Source organism: Cygnus olor, chromosome 6 (genome assembly GCF_009769625.2).
Source record: "Cygnus olor isolate bCygOlo1 chromosome 6, bCygOlo1.pri.v2, whole genome shotgun sequence".
In the NCBI taxonomy this organism is placed as follows: domain Eukaryota; kingdom Metazoa; phylum Chordata; class Aves; order Anseriformes; family Anatidae; genus Cygnus; species Cygnus olor.
Genome location: NC_049174.1, coordinates 14231622 through 14251256, shown reverse-complemented (window position 1 = coordinate 14251256; position 19635 = coordinate 14231622). Strand labels below are relative to the sequence as shown.

General features: G+C 41.3%; 1 protein-coding gene across 2 annotated transcripts; it reads left to right on the top strand.

Annotated features, from left to right (window-relative positions):
* Positions 1-818: 818 nt before the first annotated feature.
* Positions 819-13629, top strand: LOC121071960 (inducible T-cell costimulator-like). 2 transcript variants are annotated; one of them, XM_040560887.1, is made up of 7 exons: positions 819-1169; positions 1396-1485; positions 7434-7472; positions 8433-8771; positions 9622-9734; positions 10345-10436; positions 10959-13629. In XM_040560887.1, exons 2-7 carry the CDS (start codon positions 1428-1430, stop codon positions 10978-10980), a joined length of 663 nt encoding a protein of 220 aa, XP_040416821.1. In that variant the 5' UTR covers positions 819-1169; positions 1396-1427; the 3' UTR covers positions 10981-13629. The 2 variants fall into 2 exon arrangements, with proteins under 2 accessions (XP_040416821.1, XP_040416820.1); XM_040560886.1 differs by lacking the exon at positions 819-1169 and having other exon boundaries at positions 1230-1485.
* Positions 13630-19635: the final 6006 nt, after the last annotated feature.

The following is a 19635-nucleotide window of genomic DNA, read 5'->3' as shown; positions in this document are numbered from 1 at the left end:
ACCTCAGTAGGTTGGAACCTGGGTCATAACTTCATTGGCAAAGCTCAGGAGTCAGGTGTATCTCTCCCAGCTTTATCATTGCTTGAACCTTCATATATTACTCTTGAGCTTCAGAATTAAAAGCATACTGCAGAAACTTTCTCTAGTTAGAATTGCTTGCATTTGGCTCCAGAGACCTGAGCTGAGAATTTAGATCAAATCCTGACTTGACTCCAACTCAGCTCTGATTTTCATTTAACAAAAGGCAAAGATTTGCAGGGATTTGCAAAGATTCGAAGAGAGTAAAACTCTCTGCCAGTGTTCATGTGAACAAATCTTTAGCAGTAGTAATGAAATTAAATCACTTTTTGAGGAAGAGTAAACCAACGGGTGAAGACTTATTCACAAAGTACAAAGTAGGAGAGAATCTGTAACCCAATCCTATTATTCACAATTATGGGGTACCACTACATGACCATTATGAGGACATCAACCGCAGAAGTGTCTGTCAGGCACCAAAATTAGTCCTTTGTGTCTTCTAACATGTATATGACAGTCAGGAATGCTAAATGCATCTCATTTACTAAAGAAGATGTTTTTCAAACATAGTATCTGCCCTAAAATTAGCCAGATCTAAATGGCTGTAGAACATTTTATCCCAGAGGATCCCAAACCACTTCCTGAACATAGACGTCTGCAGGCCAAAGTACAGTGTGCTGCACAAAAGCAAGGAGAGGGAGGGAGAGAAACTTCTGCCCAAGGCCCTGGGGCTCTGGGCCAGATCTCCTCTGCTCAGAGTTGTGTGGAGTTTCTCACGTCCACCCAGAGCAAGCCTGAACTCCAGGGTGGAAGTTTTACATCCAAGTGAGCCTCCAGGATGTCACAGGGCTGAGTGGATCCTTCTGCGATTTGGGTCTGTTCTTCCACTGAATTCAAGGTCCAGGAAAAGATGAGCCTCCTCCCCTACTGGCCATCAGCTTCCGTGCAGAGCAACACCACCAGTTACACAAGCCCAGCTGAAGGTGAGGGGTAAGCCTGGTTGCCAGTGCCAAACATGCACATACAGTAAGTTAATTTAAGGAACAGGTCACCAATAACTGGCTATCTCCAGGAAGCGTGTTGTAGGTGATGGTAGACTCTGTCATGACAGATTTCACCAGAAGCAGTCTTTGCGGAAGTGATTATCAAAGGTAATGTTCGAAAATATTTCATCTTCCTGTCTGTGACAGCAAGCCATGAGGCGGGGGGAAAAAAAAGCAGCAAACTCCACAGGTGTGGGCGACAGCTAATGCTGACATAGCTATAACGTAGTCAGGTGTTAAATTAAAAAGTCCTTCTGACTATCATATAATTTCCCCCATTGCCCACAAACCACTTCCTTTTCTACCCAAGAATTCTTCCCCATCTTCACAGCAGACAGAAGGCTGGTGCCTGTGTGTCAGGCAAGCATGAAGTCGGTCGCTGTAACGTTCTGTCTCCTCTGCTTTCAGTTTGGAGCCCTGTATGGTGAGTAGCAGTTTGTCTTATTCTCCTCGCAGTAGATGTCCCTTTGGAATATAGCCCACCCAGAGAAGGGAGGCAGTAAAGGAGGTCTGATAGCATAGGGTTGGAGGAATAGAGATAACTAAGGGAAACAGTTGCAAAAAGACCACTCTTGACTTTAACATCACTAGAGCTGGCGGGAAGAGAATTCCTGCCAGAAAGGGCATTTGGTCTGAGACAAAATGTACAAGTTTTCATTGTCTGTATTCTTTAGCTCATCTGCTCAGTGTTATCCTCTAGCTGTTTAGACTGTAGTGCTCCAGCCAGCTTCCCTTGCTGGGCACAATGTCTTAGAGCAGCGTGACGGTGAATGGCTTAATAAAGTTATTGATATTAATCTAAGTTATTGATATTAATCCTGGTCATTCTTGAGCAGGGAATTTTTGTCCTGTGAAAAATGTATATGGCATGGAAGGGTGGATGAGATCATTTTGGTGCAGGCTTGAAATACGGACAGACTTAAAAGGAGGTATAGCTCTCCTAACGCTGTGTTTGAGAAGGGGCAGGGTGACAGCGTTGATCTCAGTCCAGCCATAAACATGGATGTAGCATTTTGCGTGGTTCAGTGTTTTGTAATAGCTATGTAAAGTAAAATACCAGAGCTCACATTTATCTGAGACCTGAGATTTAGTGCACAGAGTTACTAACTGAAGCATTCATTATTTAAACATGTTGTGTGAAGGTCATGTGAAGGGCTATTGAATATGTTCGCTTCTGAAATTCCAGTGATAGATAGGTTCAGGTAGGTTTCAAGTCCTTCTGTAGAATTTGAGTAGTCTTGAGGTTACATACAGAATTTAAGCTTTCATTTAAATAAAAGCTAGTTTCCAGCTCTTTAGGCAATGCAGATACCCCTCCGAAGGTTAACTAATACAGCAACAGCATACCAAGCTTTCAGACATTGAAAAATGGGTGAAATCACAGGGAAGGAGGATAGTGGACAGTATCAACAAAGGGACACAAGCTGTTCTTTTTCTCCTTGAAAAATCATCTTAAATCTAACAAAAACATCCTCTCAATTTTGTTACATATTTCTCAGCTAGTCAATTTAGCAGGTATACTTCACCAGCATGCTTTTACATATGGCTGCAGCCATCTAAAAGGTCATTCCCTTGGAAGAAATAGGCTGGCATTTTAAGGGTGTAAATAATTGTTCTGTCTAATACCGGCAGTTTCCCCTTCTTTCTCCCTTCCTTCCAACACGGAGAATAGGTCTTGGGCAGGGTCTGGGCAGAGGAGATGGCAGAAGAAAGACATTGCTTCCAGTGAGAAATGGTATCTCACTTTTTTTTTTTTCTTACAGTGCTTTCAGTATAACAAGTACTAATTATTATCATTATTGCTAAAAAGAAAAAGGCTGTAAAATAGCAGCTTTATGTAAGACACATTAGTATGACACCCTCATTTAGAGAGTGAGCTAGCACTCCAGCACTGTGGCAAATTTTTGGGAGTAAAAACAGAGTAATTTAAAAGCGTGGGGTTTTTTGTTTGTTTGTCTCTTTGTTTTAATGTAGTTATTAGCAAGCTCTACTTCTGATCTGTGGATATTGTTTCAATGTAAATACCTCATGGAAGGTGATATACGTGTGTGTGTGTGTATTGTGCAATTTGGTAAACCAATTGTGACCAAGAAATTGTCTGTAAGAGCTTCTTAGGTAGACAAAAACAGGCAATGGGATTTTGGAGTACAGAGTTGCAGGACTCCATAGCACTTGAGGCCCTTCTCTATGAAATGCTGTACATGAGTTTTTGCATGCCAACGTTTGCAAACTATTATCACTGTTTACCCACATATCTCCTGTTGTCAACACCGGATGAAGCCATGGTCACTTCTCAGAAGGGCGTCTGAAACATTACCAGCAATTACTGCAGTGTTAGTGGTATATTTTATAATAGCTTCCACATTCTACAACATATCTTATAGCATAGAAATAATTCAGATATTTTCCTAGAGTACTTCTGGCCATTACTTGCTTTGCCCAGAAGGACTGCCTTCCTCTTAACCCTTGATTCCTGAAGGACAGGAACATGTTAGTTTTAGGCACATGACTAATGACACTGAATTGACAGTGCCATCTTTCAGAGTGCCTTGAAAGATTAAAAGCTACAGCAACTTAAAAATGGTGTGTGGTTTCATCAGACATTTAGTAATAATAAAACAAAAATGCTTGTTTGAAAAGCAGGGTCTACACTCTATTTGCTCATTTTCAGTGGCAAACACACCCAAGCAAAATTATGCTTGTTCTTGTAATCAGCTGATTAGTTTCTGGGAGCTGGGGCAGAGAAAACAAAATGCAATAAAACCAAGCAAGAATATCCTATCCTATCCTATCCTATCCTATCCTATCCTATCCTATCCTATCCTATCCTATCCTATCCTATCCTATCCTATCCCTGTTCTGTTCCGTTCTCCTACTTTAAAATGCAAGTTTCAAAATTAATCAAATGTGTTTTTTAAACTTCTGTTAAGACCCAAATATGTAATGGATTGTGATGTTTGCAAATAGCATTGGGTCTGCTGAAGAGCAATGAGAAAGCTCAAAGTTGCAGTCCCATTAAAATGAAAATAACCTGCCTTCTAGCAGCCTCTGCATCCAAGCACCACAACTGCAGAAATTCACAACCCGCTGACAAAGTACTTTCCCACTGCAGTAAAGATGAAAGTAAAAATGTCTATCAAAGGAACTGAGGTAGACATAGTTGTTATCCAGGTAATCTCTTACAGAAATGCACAGGACTGTAAGTACACACAAACATAGGATGCATACACACACACACTTCATAGTTTGACATAACAAGATGCTGCTCTCATACACAAGTTCATCTCTTGGATTCGCATCTACTTGACAAGAGGTGAGCTAGGAACAGCTCTACACAACATCAGTGTGACACTTAGGAAACCACTGAAAGATTTGTTTCCTCTTGTTATAAATATTACAATTGCATTAGTTCTTTTATGAAAAATACCAAAAGGAACCTTACAGCCAAATGCAAGCATTTTTACTGCTGAACCAGTGATATTCTTCTGCTCATTTTCAACTCTAACAGGATGTATTCTTTTATTCACGTATTTTTCGTGGTAGTATTAGGGAGGTTTTGTGAGTAAATCTCTCAATATTAGTGGATGTTTTAACCTCCATTTCCTATATTCCACCCCCCTAAATACACATTTATTCTCATAGGAGCTTGGCAAATACACGCATCTGGCCATTAACCTTGGAGTGCTACAGGGTCCATAGGATTACCCTAGGAATGAACCAATACAAATGGGAACAGGAGAAAAGCAATCAGCCGTAGGGAGGGGGAATAAACTACCTTTTAGTATGCAGTGACAGAGCACTCACATCAGGACTTGATGCAGAACAGCTAGTGAGCTGGAAATTCATATTGGATCTCACTCATTGTGGTTACCCATGTAGACAATTCTGTTTTAATCTCAGGCACTGTTAATCTCATTTTAAAATATGCTCCCTTTATACTATGCTAAGCACACTGTTCTGTGTCGTCACTTGTTTCAGAAGAATACTAATTGTATTACTTCTACTGAAATGTTCCTTCACAGAAATACATTACTGAGCTTTTCATGAAAATAGGCAGTTACAGCTTCTGGGCCTGAGAGGATGCAAAACAATTTTTCAGCTTGCCACAGGGTCACGTGAACTTCACGCTTAATCACCTCGCACTGCCCTTTTCCATTAAAAACAAATATTAAAACCATGATCTCTGACAAAGATTTTAAACCACCCAGTATGAAAGGGCAATTTCATTAGCCAACAGCAGAATTGAACTGTTCTTGGAGGCGATCAGAGGCATGAAATTCCAAGCTGTTCCTTTACGCAGAGTAGCGCAGCCCAGTTGCCCTCTGGGGTGCCGGGGGCCTCTGGGACCGCTTGGCTCTGCAGCTGCCCAGACCCCGAGCCAGCATCTGCCTCTCCTCTCTGACGTCCAGTGGCAAAGGTAGAGGCTTCGGTCAGCTACAGGTGGGGCCAGGCCAGCTCACGTATACACTGCTCTCCCTAGCTTCTGCTAGATCAATACACTCGCTGTTTTCTTTCCGTCCCTAAATAATTTATCTGCTGTTGGGACTAATTTTAAAGGTATATGTTATCAACCCACAGGCCACTGAAACTAGAGCATTTTAAAAGACCTTTATTTCAAACGTTGTTCTCCCAGCAGCTGCTTTCCTTCACCACTCAGCACGCAAGTTATCAAGAAGCGTTTCCTTATTTGACCTTTGCTTTCAGCTTTTCAGGCCGTGTGCCTTTCCGAGGGCTTGCGCTCTCTGTATCGAGAGCTTTAATTCAATGGGGGTTGACAAGTTGTGTTTTGTCTGTCTTATCTTCATACCAGTGGTACAAGATACCTTGTCTGTTATCACACACTTTAGTAATAGTCCTGAAAGTAGTACAGATATTTGAACTGTCGCTGTGTGACATAAGGCCACTGACTGTGCACAGTAGGCCAGGAAGAATGTGATAACTGGTAAGAGGGTGAATCAATCAAAAAAGGATAACAGTTTGTATTGCTTTCCAACTGCACATCACAAAGCATTTTCCACAAGTCCATTAACTTATGTGTCACACTAAAAATATTTTAAACAAGTATAATTCATTGCAACACCCTTACCAGTGGTGATAATTGAGGAGCAAGAATTCAAAGCAGAAAAAAGCGTGGACAGCAAAAGTTGCCTCAGTCCAAGAAGAGAGTTGAGAGCATACAACACTACATGAATGAGAATAATCTTCTGTTCCTGGGCATGTGCAGGCTGGATGTCGTGGATTGCAGGTGCCTTGGGAAAAGGATTATTTACACTGTGCAATCAGTGCAGTACCCAGCACAGTTGGGAACCTACTCTGCATGGATCTAGACTGCCACGTAGCAATAACAAGAATATGATTATCTATGAAAGCCTTCAAGTATTTGTCCCCTGTTTCCTTAACATCAAAAAATCTTGATGTAGAGTGTATTTCAATCTAAGCAGCCTCTGAAGAATTTGCTCAGACTACCTGAAGACAGGAAAGGCTGATACAGGTTTTTTCTACCTGTCTGTGTAGGAGATAAACCTCTAATTTTTGAGCAATGCAAAAAAGGAAAAGTCTAAATGAAACACTATCAGGCTGAGCTATGCCTGCTACTAATGACACACAAACCATTTCAAAGCAGTGCATGCCACCAACTCAGACAGAAAATTCCATTCTCAGTATTGCCATAGTGGGTGGTGAGGGAGGTAGCACCTTAAAGAAGTCCTAAATAATTAATAAAAGTGTGTTGGGCTCCTGTAACAGAGGCTGCCTAAGCATAACAGACTGAATGCAGCTTGATAATCATGAAGAGAAAAAGTTCAAACAGAAAACTGCATGCGTTGATGAATATTTTCTTGCTGCATATCTTGGAGCACCTCCCAGTTATTCATTCTGGATGTGCCAGAAGAAGCTGTTTTGATGCAGTGCTGGGAAACAGAACAAACATAGAACAAAATGGGCACTACGGTCTGGAAACAGAGTATAATGCTAACTTATTGCCAACTTTGGATTCACGAGAAAACAAGAGTATGCTTTTTAATTTGGGATAGATTTCCTCACTATCTTTGGGGAAATTCTACTTTCATCTCAGTTTCTATTCTTTAAGTACACCTATTCCTTCTGCAGAGGTGTTTTATGAATTTCTAAGTGCTATATATGTTATCAATATTAATTCTTGCTCAATTAAATTTCTTTCTACATTATTTTTATACTTTGTGATTTTATCATATCATGGGATTTTATAGTGTAGCACTGAGACAAGATCAGATCCGCTTACGACACAAGTACTAACATTAGAAAATAACTTCAGCATCTTAACATCGCATGGCTCAGCCCTTCCTCCTGCATTTCTCTTCTTGAATTTTAAAGAGGAAACAATTTATTTTTCAGGAGCTGATACCTGCTCATCAAGACCGTGCAAAAATATAGGTAAGACACATTCACATAATTTGGTATATGGTTTCAAGTGCCAATCTAGATCAGAAAATACTGTCTCTGAAGAAGAGGGCTGTCATTCTTTTACAGCACCCTTTAACACATCTTTTTTCTGAGGGCATTCCCCATGCTATTGGTTGTTGATTTTACAAAAGTCAAACTGTGAGGTAGCAGGAGGTCCTCAGTCAGTTTGCTTTCTTTTTCTTCTCCAAGAAAATAAAAATAGAAACATTTTGCAGAATGAGAGAGTTGTATAACATCTGTCAATGTTTTCTGTCAATGCTTTTAGGAAGGTCAAATATGATTTTTGGATTGCATGTGAATGCATGCACGCAGTGACATTTGTCCTCTACTCATGTCCTCATGTTCGTGATAAAGGTCATATAGTCATCTAAGTAATTAAGTTTAAATTGTATGGCATGCCCCAAACCACTATCTCAAAAGGAAAGATAGGTCTTATGGTTAAGGCATTTATGTAGGAGTTTAGGGTTCAAATCCTGTTTTGCATTTTCAGCTACAGCAATGAGTTTCAGATTACAAACCCTAAACCAGAGATAATTGTCGCCATTTTCATCTCACCTTGTTTTATCTATGAATAGGACAACAAGACTGTGGAAGGGACTATATGTCTCAGGATTTGGTCGAAGGAGGCCTTTAAATATTATGAAATAAGTCATTGATCCAGTGCTAACAGAGACTTGTCCAGCCTCATAGCAGATAGCAGGCAAGGTGTTATCTCATTTATTTTCTCTGTAATGTGGGACATGACCAGAACGATGCACTGGTATCTCACAGTACAGGGCTGAGTGGCAAAGCCAGACTGTTCTGAGTACCTACGTGTTTTAAGTTTCTATGACACAGTTCACTCGCTTTCTGTGAATGAGTTTCTTAACATTTTAGGGATTCTCTTCATTGCTGTTTGAGTGACTGCACTTATTATTTTCATGTTTTCAGATCAGCTGCATGTCTCTGACCCCCAGGTGATGGTGGAATTTAAGAGTGGAAACTTTAAGTTCATATTCCACAACCCCAAAAATGTGAGTGAGTTCAGCATGACCCTCTTCAAAGGGCACGAAAAGAAGGAGATCTGTGCTCTCCATGTAAGCAAGGAGAAAGCTATCCCCAAGAGTAACGTCACCTACTGTCAGGCAGAGCATTCAAATACCAGCACCACTTTCATACTCACAAATCTGGAAAGAAAACACATCGACACTTATACCTACTGCCTGGAGATGTTCTTACCCCCTCCTTACATAGATTGCCGCCTGAAAGAAACCTATTTGTACATCCAGGGTAAGTTTACTTCCCTTCTCCCCTTACTTTGGTTTACTGATAAACAGACACTGGGTGTAGCTACACTGCAGTGAGAAGTGTGACTGAAGTTCACATGGAGAGTTCCAAGAGAGCATAAAAGTACTCAGGAAGGGTTCTCCATACAGATCAATAGCAATACTGTACTGTCTGTTGTCCTTCCCTTTCTATCCTTTCCCATTTCTCAACGCCAGGACTAAACATAGATAAAAGCTGAAATGCTGCGTCTAAAATTGTGGTTGGGCAAATTATCTATTATCCCCCTCTGGATTGCAGAATCAGGCTGTGCCATCCTTTTTTGTCAGTGGTGTTTTCCACTGCTGTCCACTTCCATTTTCCTGACAGCCAGATGTTCATAGCTATTGCTAGCTGTTTCATGCCCTATCATATTTTCTCCGAGATCTGGACAAGGTTGATTTTGTGTCCCCCTCCACTTGCCTTCCTACCCAAACATGACTGCCAAAGTCCTCCCTTCTTTTGACCAGGCTGCCCTTTAAATTACCTGTGCTTACACCTTGTTCAGATCTTCAAGTCTGAAATATCATCATGCTCTCAGTCTGGGCTTCGTTTCTTTTCAATCTACACTTTTAGCTTTGTGTACCAGCAGTTAGGCTTTCACTTCTCCTTCTGGGAAAACTGCGATGTTTTGTTTCCTGCTGAATACACTTTTCCAAGGCAGCTCTTCAACTCGGAGAAATCCTTCTCCAGAGCACACTTTGGCTGTTTCCTCAAATATGAAGAGGAGATGGGAAATAATTTGAAAAGTTGTTTGCAGGGGGGAAATAAAAAGTGCTGATTTTCAGCAATGACATTTTTGCCTCCCTATCTCCAGATAAGGAAGACTGCATTTCACTGGGAATCATGTCATGGGTAACTATTGGCCTGATTGTGTTTGCCATTATTTCCTGTGTCTGCTGTGTAGCAGCCTGTCGCTTAAGGAACAAGGTAAGCAAGTCTATGAGATTCTGCACAACCCTCCTTCCAAGGGTCATGGACAGGGAACTTGATTTAATGAGATTTAGAGGGTGGGACAGGCATATACTCAGCACGTGATATGTTTTTTGACAAAGAGACTGAACTGTTAATTTACCACTGAAATTCACTCACTGATGACAGCAGCTCTGATTTAATTTTTCTAAGACAGAATTGTCTATTGATTTAAGGGCTGGGAATTAAAGGAAAGAAGAGAAATGCTGCACAGGTCAGCAAAATTACTTTGGTAAGCAATTCACCTGATTGTTTTCTTCAAGAGGGGGAAACAAATCATCAGTGGAGCAATTCCAGCTCTGTTCTGGAGCAAAACCACTTAAACAAAGAACCAGTTGGCTCAGGGAAGAAAGGAGACTGTGGACATTAGTTATTTTTTTTTGGACAGTGCGTTTTTCATTTTCAGTTTGTTCTATTCCAACTTTTCTACCTGAGTGCCTGTCTATTCTGACTTTAATATTCACACTTAAAACAGTCAGATTAACTGCCCTGTTTAAAGAACAAAGGTAGGAGTGGTGGAGGTTAGTGACCACAAATTAAAGTCATGGCATTTCCTCTCTGTTTGCAGAATCAGCAGTGTGAATCCAACTCCCACGAGTACAACAGTGAATACATGCCCATGGCAGCAGTGAATGCAGCAAAAAAAAACAAGAATCTGAGGTTGTATTAAGACTAGTAGTACTTGAACCTTTGCCTCTAACTGTTGCAAGGCTTTCTCTGGGAGGGACAGGGCTGCTTGCTGTGCCTCCCATTGAGTCTAGGTGGGCGGGTGGGAAGAAGGGATCAGCACAGTAGCTCGTGCTGCCATGTAGCAGGAAGGGGAAACAGAACAAAATCTCAGGAAAGCTTTTGAATCAGAATGGTGGGCTGGTTCCTAGAAATGCAACTGTTTTGCTTTGCATTGGTGCCAAGTGATGATCTTATACATGAGGAAGGCATGTAAAACTGTTCCATTCAGATTCTTCAGATAGTGTGTGCTACCCAAGGAGGCACAAGAGATTTACTAGATTCACTCAGGGTTACTGGCTAGGGACAAATAATCTGTAGGGAGTAAGGAATTTCCTAACTACTTAAATCCTTGCATTGTAGCCAGAAGCAGTTTGGATACAGAACAGAAGGAGAGGTTGGACTGATTCAAACACATGTGGGTTGCACATAACTAATTCTCCATTTCTATTCCAGGTTTAAGTTGCTTGTGGCATAGACATTCTGGCAGTGGAAGTTTCCAGCTACTTGAACCTGGACAATGGGAAAACCCTGGAAAATGGGAAATCAACATTTCCTCACCTTCTGCCTCCCTGAGCTCTCAGGATGGTCCAGTGCTCAGTCATGAGACACCCACTCTACCACTGCTCTAAACTCTGTTTTGCTCTAGCCTTGTGTGTTAACTGGCACGCTGCCTGATCCACTGACTTATACACGAAATGCTAACAATGTGTTAAAGATGTCAGCTTTCAGCTGAAGAAAATATAGGGTTTGCTTGAGAGTAGATTCTTGCAGTGGTGCTACAGAGGCAACTTCTACTTTCTACAGTTTCCTTTATGGTAACTTTCCACTGGTTACAAAAAAAAAAGAAAAAAAAAAAGACTACCTCCAATGCCATTCCTTGTGGCACAGCCGTGAAGTGCTGTCAATGTATTGCACAAGCCCTTTTATTAGGGCTAGTCTAGCCTGATGCTATGAAGTCATCTTCAGATCCACTGTCAAACTTCTTAGCACCACATTAGGCCAGTGTGGTATGCACACATGCTCTCCTGCCTGAGAGAACACAGCAGAGACTTTATTGTGACATAGAACCTCAGGTATGCTCCAATGCATTTGTGCTAGCAGTACATCTTTGCCATTCACACCATAGGCCTCCTCTTATTTAATTAAATTCTGAATTCTTCTTCCAAAATAGTAATATATTACTTTTGAGACTGCAATTGTTCTTTAAATCAGTCCAAACCTACAGGATAAGTCCCTAAACTAGGAGGCATGACGTCTCCTATTCACATATCTTACAGCACCAATACAACAGTGTCCATAAGGGCAGGGTATTCGTGGACTCTGGTTTGCAATTATTTTCCTCTTGTGGTTTGACATGAAACCTTTACCACTTCCCCCGTGGGTTTAGGGGTTACTTGACCTTCTGAAAATTGCTCAGTCTTCAATATAGCCCAGAAGGTCAACTTTGTCCTGGGCTGCATCAAAAGAGGTGTGACCAGCAGGTTGAGGAAGGGGATTGTCCCCCTCACCTCTGCCCTCATGAAGCCCCACCTGGAGTGCTGCATCCAGGTTTGGAGCCCCCAGCACAAGAAAGATGTGGACCTGTTAGAGCGAGTCCAGAGGAGGGCTATAAAGATGATCAGAGGGCTGGAGCACCTCTCCTATGAAGACAGGCTGAGAGAGCTGTGGAAGTTCAGCATGGGGAAGAGAAGGCTCCGGGGAGACTTCATTGCAGCCTTTCAGTACTTAAAGGGGTCTTATAAAAATGATGGAGAGGGATTCTTTATTCGGGTAGATAATGATCGGACAAGGGGGAAAGGTCTTAAGCTAAAAGAGGACAGATTTAGACTAGACATTAGGAAGAAATTTTTCACTGTAAGGGTGGTGAGGCCCTGGAACAGGTTGTTCAGAGAAGCTGTGGATGCCCCATCCCTGAAGATGTTCAAGGCCAGGTTGGATGGGGCATTGGCCAACAAGATCTAGTGGGTGGCATCCCTGCCTATGGCAGTGGGCTGGAGTTGGATGATCTTTCAGGTCCCTTCCAACCCAAGCCATTCTATGATTCTATGATCCTTCATGCTACTTGTGAAATCCACCAAAACTTGGATCATAAATGACCAACTGGGAATCCAACCTGGATATGTTGTCAGATACCATTTGGCTGCTGGAAGCAGAGCGGTGCATTGATGGAGTCTTTCTGTAATTCACTGACAAAACACATACTGGTCAGAGGACACTATGTTGAAAGATGCATAGCCTGCTTGTCTGGTAAATGGAAGGCTGGTTTCAAACTTGACAGGGTAAAACAGGGATGATCAGACACGAAGGGGACATTGCTGGTAAGTCAGGAATGGGTATTTCCTCAACAAAAACCTAAATACATAGAGATACTTCAGGAAGAAGGTGCAAATTGTAAGCTGTGACATTAAGCGAGGGGGAAATGAGTACAGCACCAAATGAAGTAGGGATTGCCAATTTTGCAGCAGCTACCCTGGTTTGATAACCAGGCTCCTAGGCAGAGATGTAGAGGGGTACCCTGGCATGTTGGCCAACATTACATTCTTTTCTGTCGTTCCAATAAATAACTTTGCCAACTGACCTAATTTCCCTATAAAGCAAAACTATCCTCTGTACACCCACAAATACATGACTTCACCATTTTGAAAATTATTGGTGAAATAATTAGCTTTTAAAATTATCAGTGAAAATAACTAACCTTTACTGCTTGTAATAAATGCTGGATATAGGATTCTATGTAAGAGTGGAGAGTCCTAGTCTCTAGAAACTTTCATCAGACTGAGAAGGAAATTCATGGAATAAAGAGTTTCTGAAAGAAGGAAAAACCTAAGGTTTGCCTTGAGGTGCTGCTGGATAAAGGATAAATGATAAACATGATCTGATTTTTTTTATTATTTTCCTGGGGGGGGGGGGGGATCCTTTGGGGACCCAAGAATTGAACTCGATGACCCTTGTGGGTTCCTTTCAACTCAGATATTGTATGATTCTATGATAGTTCAAAATATACTGTGCTCTAGAAAGGGAAATGGTTTATACCCCTTGTAACAAAGCTTTGGGAAATCTCAGGTTCTATCTCTGCTTTTTTTTTTTTTTAAAGAGAAATTTTTATTCTTAATAAAACTGTTTTATTATTAAATGTGTCCTTAAGAAAATTCATGAGTGCCTGCGTGCCATATGAAAGAAATAAGTTCTACAACCTCCACAGTGCAACAGGGAGAGGGCAGGGGCAGTCACCATATAGGAACTTAGTGCGAAATAGGAAAAGTACTAAGGAAAAAAATGATTAAAAAAAAAAGTGAAAACCAAAAATTTAGAGCTGTTTCCATGCAGTGAATTAATGATGCTTTTTCAATACGTTTGTTTCTTTTTATTTTCATGAAAAAGTGGTTTTTCTTATAGCCCCATTTCTTTTTGCTTTCCTTTAATCCCTTGTGCAGTATACAGATAATGTTTAGGATTATTTTTAGACATTTTTCAGTTTCTTTCTGTCACTTCAGTACCCCCTAATCAAAAGGAGCTGGAAGAAGATAAATATTGGCAAAATGAGAAAAAATCTATGAAAAAAGTAACATGAGCTGAATTTACAGAGTGACAAAAAAGGGATTAAAATAAAACAAACAAAAAAAAGAGTTTAGAAGAATAAATAAAAAGTCTGATATTCTCATAGGTCAGCATTTCAGAAAGTCAAAACTTTCTTTGGAAAATCCCAGTTTTGTAAAAAAGATCATTTCAACAGGGAAAAACATCAACCAGGAATATTTTAGCCAACCCTTCTAGAAAATCCCCTTTCAAGAAAGCAGAAGCGTGAGTAGTATCCAAATAAGCTTCAGAAAATCAGAGTTTGGGGGGTAAAATAAACTACTAAGCAACAATCTCAACTTAAGTTTTTTGCTTGCCATGTAAAGGTTTAGAATTGTAACAGAATTTTTCCAATTGTATAGCAGTCTTTGAGGTTAGTTCTACAAGCTGGCCCTCTCCATCTTCATCTTCTACTGTTTTAAGGGGAAAATGACTGAAAAAGGGACTTGGCTCCTAGAACAGCACCAAGCAAAATCCTTTTTCAATCATTTTCCTGCTCTTGTAAGATCAGTTTCTGTCATACAATAGGTAACAAGATCCAGGATCAGTAAGATGCTTTCAGCCATTCTGATTTATCCTTGCTGCAAGTTGCTCCATATATATTTATTTACACTCATTAATGTCCTTTACATTTTCCTGGTCCGTGCCTGTATGGACTGTATGAAGTCAGTAAGTCAATAAACCAAATAGGTTTGTGTGGCAAAGAACTACTTGTAATCTTGCAGGTTAAGACCTGAAATAAAAATTTACAATTGGAGCAAAGCAAGCTGAACTTAATCTTGCTGAACAGGTAGCATGATCTAATGTGAACAGGTGAACGATTTTAAAGATGACAACTACAGCGACTCCAAAATTTGAAGACGGATATATGACAAGAATATCTCATTTAGAACACCTGCATATCTTGGGTTGGTTTGAAATCCAAAGCTCAACATGTATTTTGCAAGTTTATCTTCCTAGCCTGAATTATGAACCCTAAATCTGAATGCTCTTGGAGTTTAATGATTGGATTCAAGATTGGAATTTTGTACCTAATATATAACACTGTGAATGAAGTGCCATTATGAAATGTCATGGGCCATTTTCCCCTAGCATGAGTATTTTGTTACCTTCAAAGTTCAAGTAGTTTCAAATTCTGCCATGCTTCTTACAGATTCTACAAAATTTTTTTAAGTCTAGGGGAAAAGAGGCTCAGGAACTAGGGTAAAGCAAACAAATTAATCAGAACAAGGATCTAAACTGAAGATATTGTGCACTGTTACTCATAAAGTGTTTTACATGTGTAGTGTCCATTACACACGTGAATCTACAACTTGCCATGCAGAAGAATGTACCAATAATAAAAGCAGAAAAAGTACATGTCACTGAAATTACTTAGGGAAGTGATTGACCATCTGTACTTGGCTCTGGTGAGGCCATACCTCGAATGCTGTGTTTAGTTTTGAGCCCCACACTACAAGAAGGACATCAAGGTGCTGGAGTGTGTCCAAAGAAGGGCAATGAAGCTGGTGAAGGGTCTAGAGAACAAGTCTTATGAGGAGCGCTGAGGGAGCTTGGGTTGTTTAACCTAGAGAAAAGGAGGCTCGGGGAGACCTTATTGCACTCCACAATTACCTCAAAGGAGGCTATAGAGAGGTGGGGATCAGTCTCTTCTCCCGAGCACTAAGTGATAAGACAAGAGGAAATGGTCTTAAATTGAGCAAGGGGAGGCTTAGGTAGGCTATTAGGAAAAGTTTCTTCACTGAAAGGGTTGTAAAGTATTGGAATAGGCTGTGCAGGGAAGTAGCTGAGTTACCATCCCTGGAGATCTTAAAAAAATGTGTAGATGTAGTGCTCAGTGACACAGTTCATTGGTGGACTTGGCAGTGCTAGACTAAAGGTTGGACCAGATGATCTTAGAGGTCTTTTCCAACCTAAATGATTCTATGATACTATGATTCTATGAGTTAAAAATAAATCCAATTTTTTATTGGGGACTTCTGCCCATACAAGGTTTACCAGGGAGCTGGACCTAAGTCTTTGGTTTTGGTTTGACTCTAAGTTCAATGAAACTCCCAATACACCCAAGTCCCTTGAGTTGTCCAGTCCTTTATCACTAAAGCAGTCTACCCGCTGTCATAAAAAATTCCCATTTCCCCCATAGATGAAATTTTGAGATTTGTATTTATGTTCTGTGATTATGAGTTCAATTCGGGGGGCGGAGGTGGGGGGGTGGGGGAAGGTTGACTGGAGAAGATGAAGGAATGGGAAGGATTAAACAGCTTTTCTGGAAAAATGAGCTGGACAGGTATGAACTGGAGATATGAAAAAGAGGTCAGGGGGTGAACATCTTCTAAATGAGTATGTCTGAGCTATTTAATTCCTCCTGGGAGTCATAAGATCTCCTATGGCTTGAGATCAATTTTTAAAAAGAGATAAATCAGCTCTGATTATCAATGAGAAAGATTTAGCTGCTGCACACATCAAGCATAATCATTTTTAAAAACTGCAAACATTAACAACTTTGAAATACTGAACATCTTCCACATATTAAATCCTGCATCAGTCCTCCCAGTTTTTAGTACTCTGTTGGCAAATCCATCACCTACCATATTTTATCCTGTCTCAACACACTGCAGGGGCAAACTTTACTGCATCTTATAGAGTTTGCTGCTGTCTCTCAGATTTGAGGCAACGACTTAAGGCCTGGATTGTGCAAAGACTTACAAGGGGGTATTACTTTCCTCCTGTGGAGAAAGAAGGCTCATTTGCTGCCCTAGGGTTCTCCTCAAAAAACAAAAAACAAAAAAAGTCTGAAACACCAAGAAAAGTGAAAAGGAAAAATGATGTTAGCATCAGCTGACAGTAGCAAGAGGGAACACACAGCCTTCCCCCAAGGTGGCAGTTTAACTGGTGCAATCTCTATTTGCACGAGAACTCTGCCTAAGTTTTTCAGGCTACTGAGATCGAATTTTGGAGGAGGAAGCTCAAAACTTCTGTGGACTACAACAGACTAAAATAAACAACTCTTAAGACATACTGCCACAACAAAAAGTATCTTTGCTTCCAATCAGTAATACTGATATTTAGAGTGATTCTTCAGGTCCTGGAAAGGGGTGAAGACCAACTGTAGATTTTTGTACATGTTATTCGGAAAATGTAAAAAATTAGCATTTTTTTCGTTAGGTTTTAATTTTATTTTGCTCTTTGTACTTGCACCTCTGAGAAGTCTAGACTCACAGAAGGCAGTGAGAAGATCACAGAAACCCATGTCTGATTACTCAAGGGACTGACTGAAACACGCATTGGTGAATATGCACAATATTTCAAGCACAATCTATTTATTCAGCAAAACACTCCCTGGCTTGGGGCTTAATTTCTTGTACCAGGGACTGATGGGGATGCTGCCCTGCCCTAACAGCACTTGTTTTCCTTCTGTGGAGGTGCTCATCAGCCCTTGCCGGGGCTGTGCCTAACCCATGGGGCACCCTCTGCAGTCACGAGCAGCCTGGCCTGGCCAAGGCGCAGTATTGGGGTGTGAGAGCACTGCTTATGAGCACCTCTCCACCTGAAACTCTTTCAAGCTGAAGAGTCACTTTTTCTGTATTGCCTTGTTTCTTTTTCACACAGCCAATACAAAGAGGCACACAGCACTTCCTACCACAGCATCTGTCTCACCAGCTTCAAAAGCTAAAGGAAACTTCATCTCCATCAGGACCCTGACCCAGATGAAAGGAGCCCTGTCTTTCCTGCTAAGTGTGTTGGTAATCTTTCCGTTTAGAGAAAAGGTGTGCTCTTTACTGGAAAACAGACGCACTAGTGAAAATGGTCACCCGTGTTGAATAATAGCTCGTGAATCATAATTTCCACTGAGAATTTGAGTAAAAGAAAATATCCTATTCACTCAGGATGAAGAAAATGTGCATTTTGCAAGAAAACAGGCTTCTATTCATCTTAAACAAAATTCTAACACCGGGCACAGTTACTAATTCAAACACAAGACTGCATCTCTCCTTCGGTAATTACAACTAGCCAAAGCACCTTTCAGAGACCTGAATTGTGTGCCAGTAACGGGGACCCATTTCTCTTTCCACAGAAAACGTCACTTGGTCAGTTGTCACTGATAAAAACAACAGCTGTGAATAAAAACATGCAGAAAAGCATTGCTACGGCTTAGCTAGTGCAATGAAATGTACGCAGTGGATTTTTTTAATGTAGACATTCAGTCAGATTGCTTTGATGGCAAACCAGAGCATTACACCACATGACCATGGAATCACTTCTGAGTCATTTTCAAGCTACACTTTCTCTGCTTTCTGCGGTGCTGGCAAATGCAGACAAAGAATGAGAGTCTAGAGCAACAGCCACGAGGATCTGTGCATTTCTCAGGCATACAAGTGATATACTCCAACTGAGTGATCCGTAACAAGTGACCAGTTGTACTGAGCAATCCATAAAGAACCTGCCTGGCTCTGTGGCACCCTTAGGTTTCCAGAGACCTTACCCTAAGAGCCTGTTGGCAGAAAAGTGCAATTCCTTTGCCTGCGTACAGAAGCTCCAGCGGGTGAGTTCCCCAGTACTGTCACAGGATGAAGAGATTTCAGGTCAGGAAGGAAATTTTTTGAGTTGTCAGGACATGAACCTAGAACATGGCTCATTCACCAGTAAGCTGTTGGTGTCCTGTGCGATCTGAGAGTCATCAAACAGTTTAGACACTGAAATGCTCAGCTTTCTCCAGCCCAATGGATAGGTGTTTGGCTTTGGATACCACAGCCCTGACTAAAGTACCATGGTCTCACATCCCATGTGCCTGGGAGCAGCACTTCACCAGGGGACTCACTGCAGCAGTCACAGAGCTGGAGATGGGATGTAGCACGGTCCTGAAGCCTCATGGCTGCATGCTCTCAGTACCATCCTGAGGACTGCTTATGAACTTCAAGTGAAAAATTCAGGGGTAAGGTACCAAAACAGATTTAGAATCAGAACTACAGCTTGTCCCTCTTCGCACTGACTGCCAGCAACTAGAGGTCTTACAGTGATTTCTCTCTCCCACACACTTTCCCTTTCCCCAGTGAATCCTCAGCCTGCTGCAGGATGTTTAGACCACCTCTCCTGGGGGTGCTCTTTGATAGCCAGAGGGATGCTCAGTAAAGCACACAGCACTGGGTAAGCCACATGCTACTGACACAGTTACAAATCACCTCAAGTAGGCATTTTGCAGCTGGATGCTGGCTACTGCCTGTGCCTGCGGGCAAATGGGGACCCGTATCTGCCAAGGGCATGGGAACACCTATGACAGTTTTGAATTTGGGGAGGTTTTTCGCAACCATTTTATATATCATTGTCTGGTATCTCACATATTGCCAGTGTTTCCTGTGTCACAGATTAACACTGCTGCAGAGAAACTATTCAGCATGTTTAGAGCTATCTCCAATTGCTACCCTCAAATACAAAGTGGGGCCTTAGTGCAATGAGAGCAACATGAAAACCACTGGGGGGGTCTGGATAGCAGAAGGAGCTTTAAGCTTTCTGGAGAGTGTAGAAGGAAGGAGAGACTCCCTCTCTTCCCCTTTTC

Excerpts from the sequence above, each read along its gene's own strand:
- LOC121071960 (XM_040560887.1), top strand. The coding sequence starts at position 1,428 with ATGAAGTCGGTCGCTGTAACGTTCTGTCTCCTCTGCTTTCAGTTTGGA. Across the intron at positions 7,473-8,432 it reads AAGACCGTGCAAAAATATAG|ATCAGCTGCATGTCTCTGAC; the intron begins GTAAGACACATT and ends TCATGTTTTCAG. Across the intron at positions 8,772-9,621 it reads AACCTATTTGTACATCCAGG|ATAAGGAAGACTGCATTTCA; the intron begins GTAAGTTTACTT and ends CCCTATCTCCAG.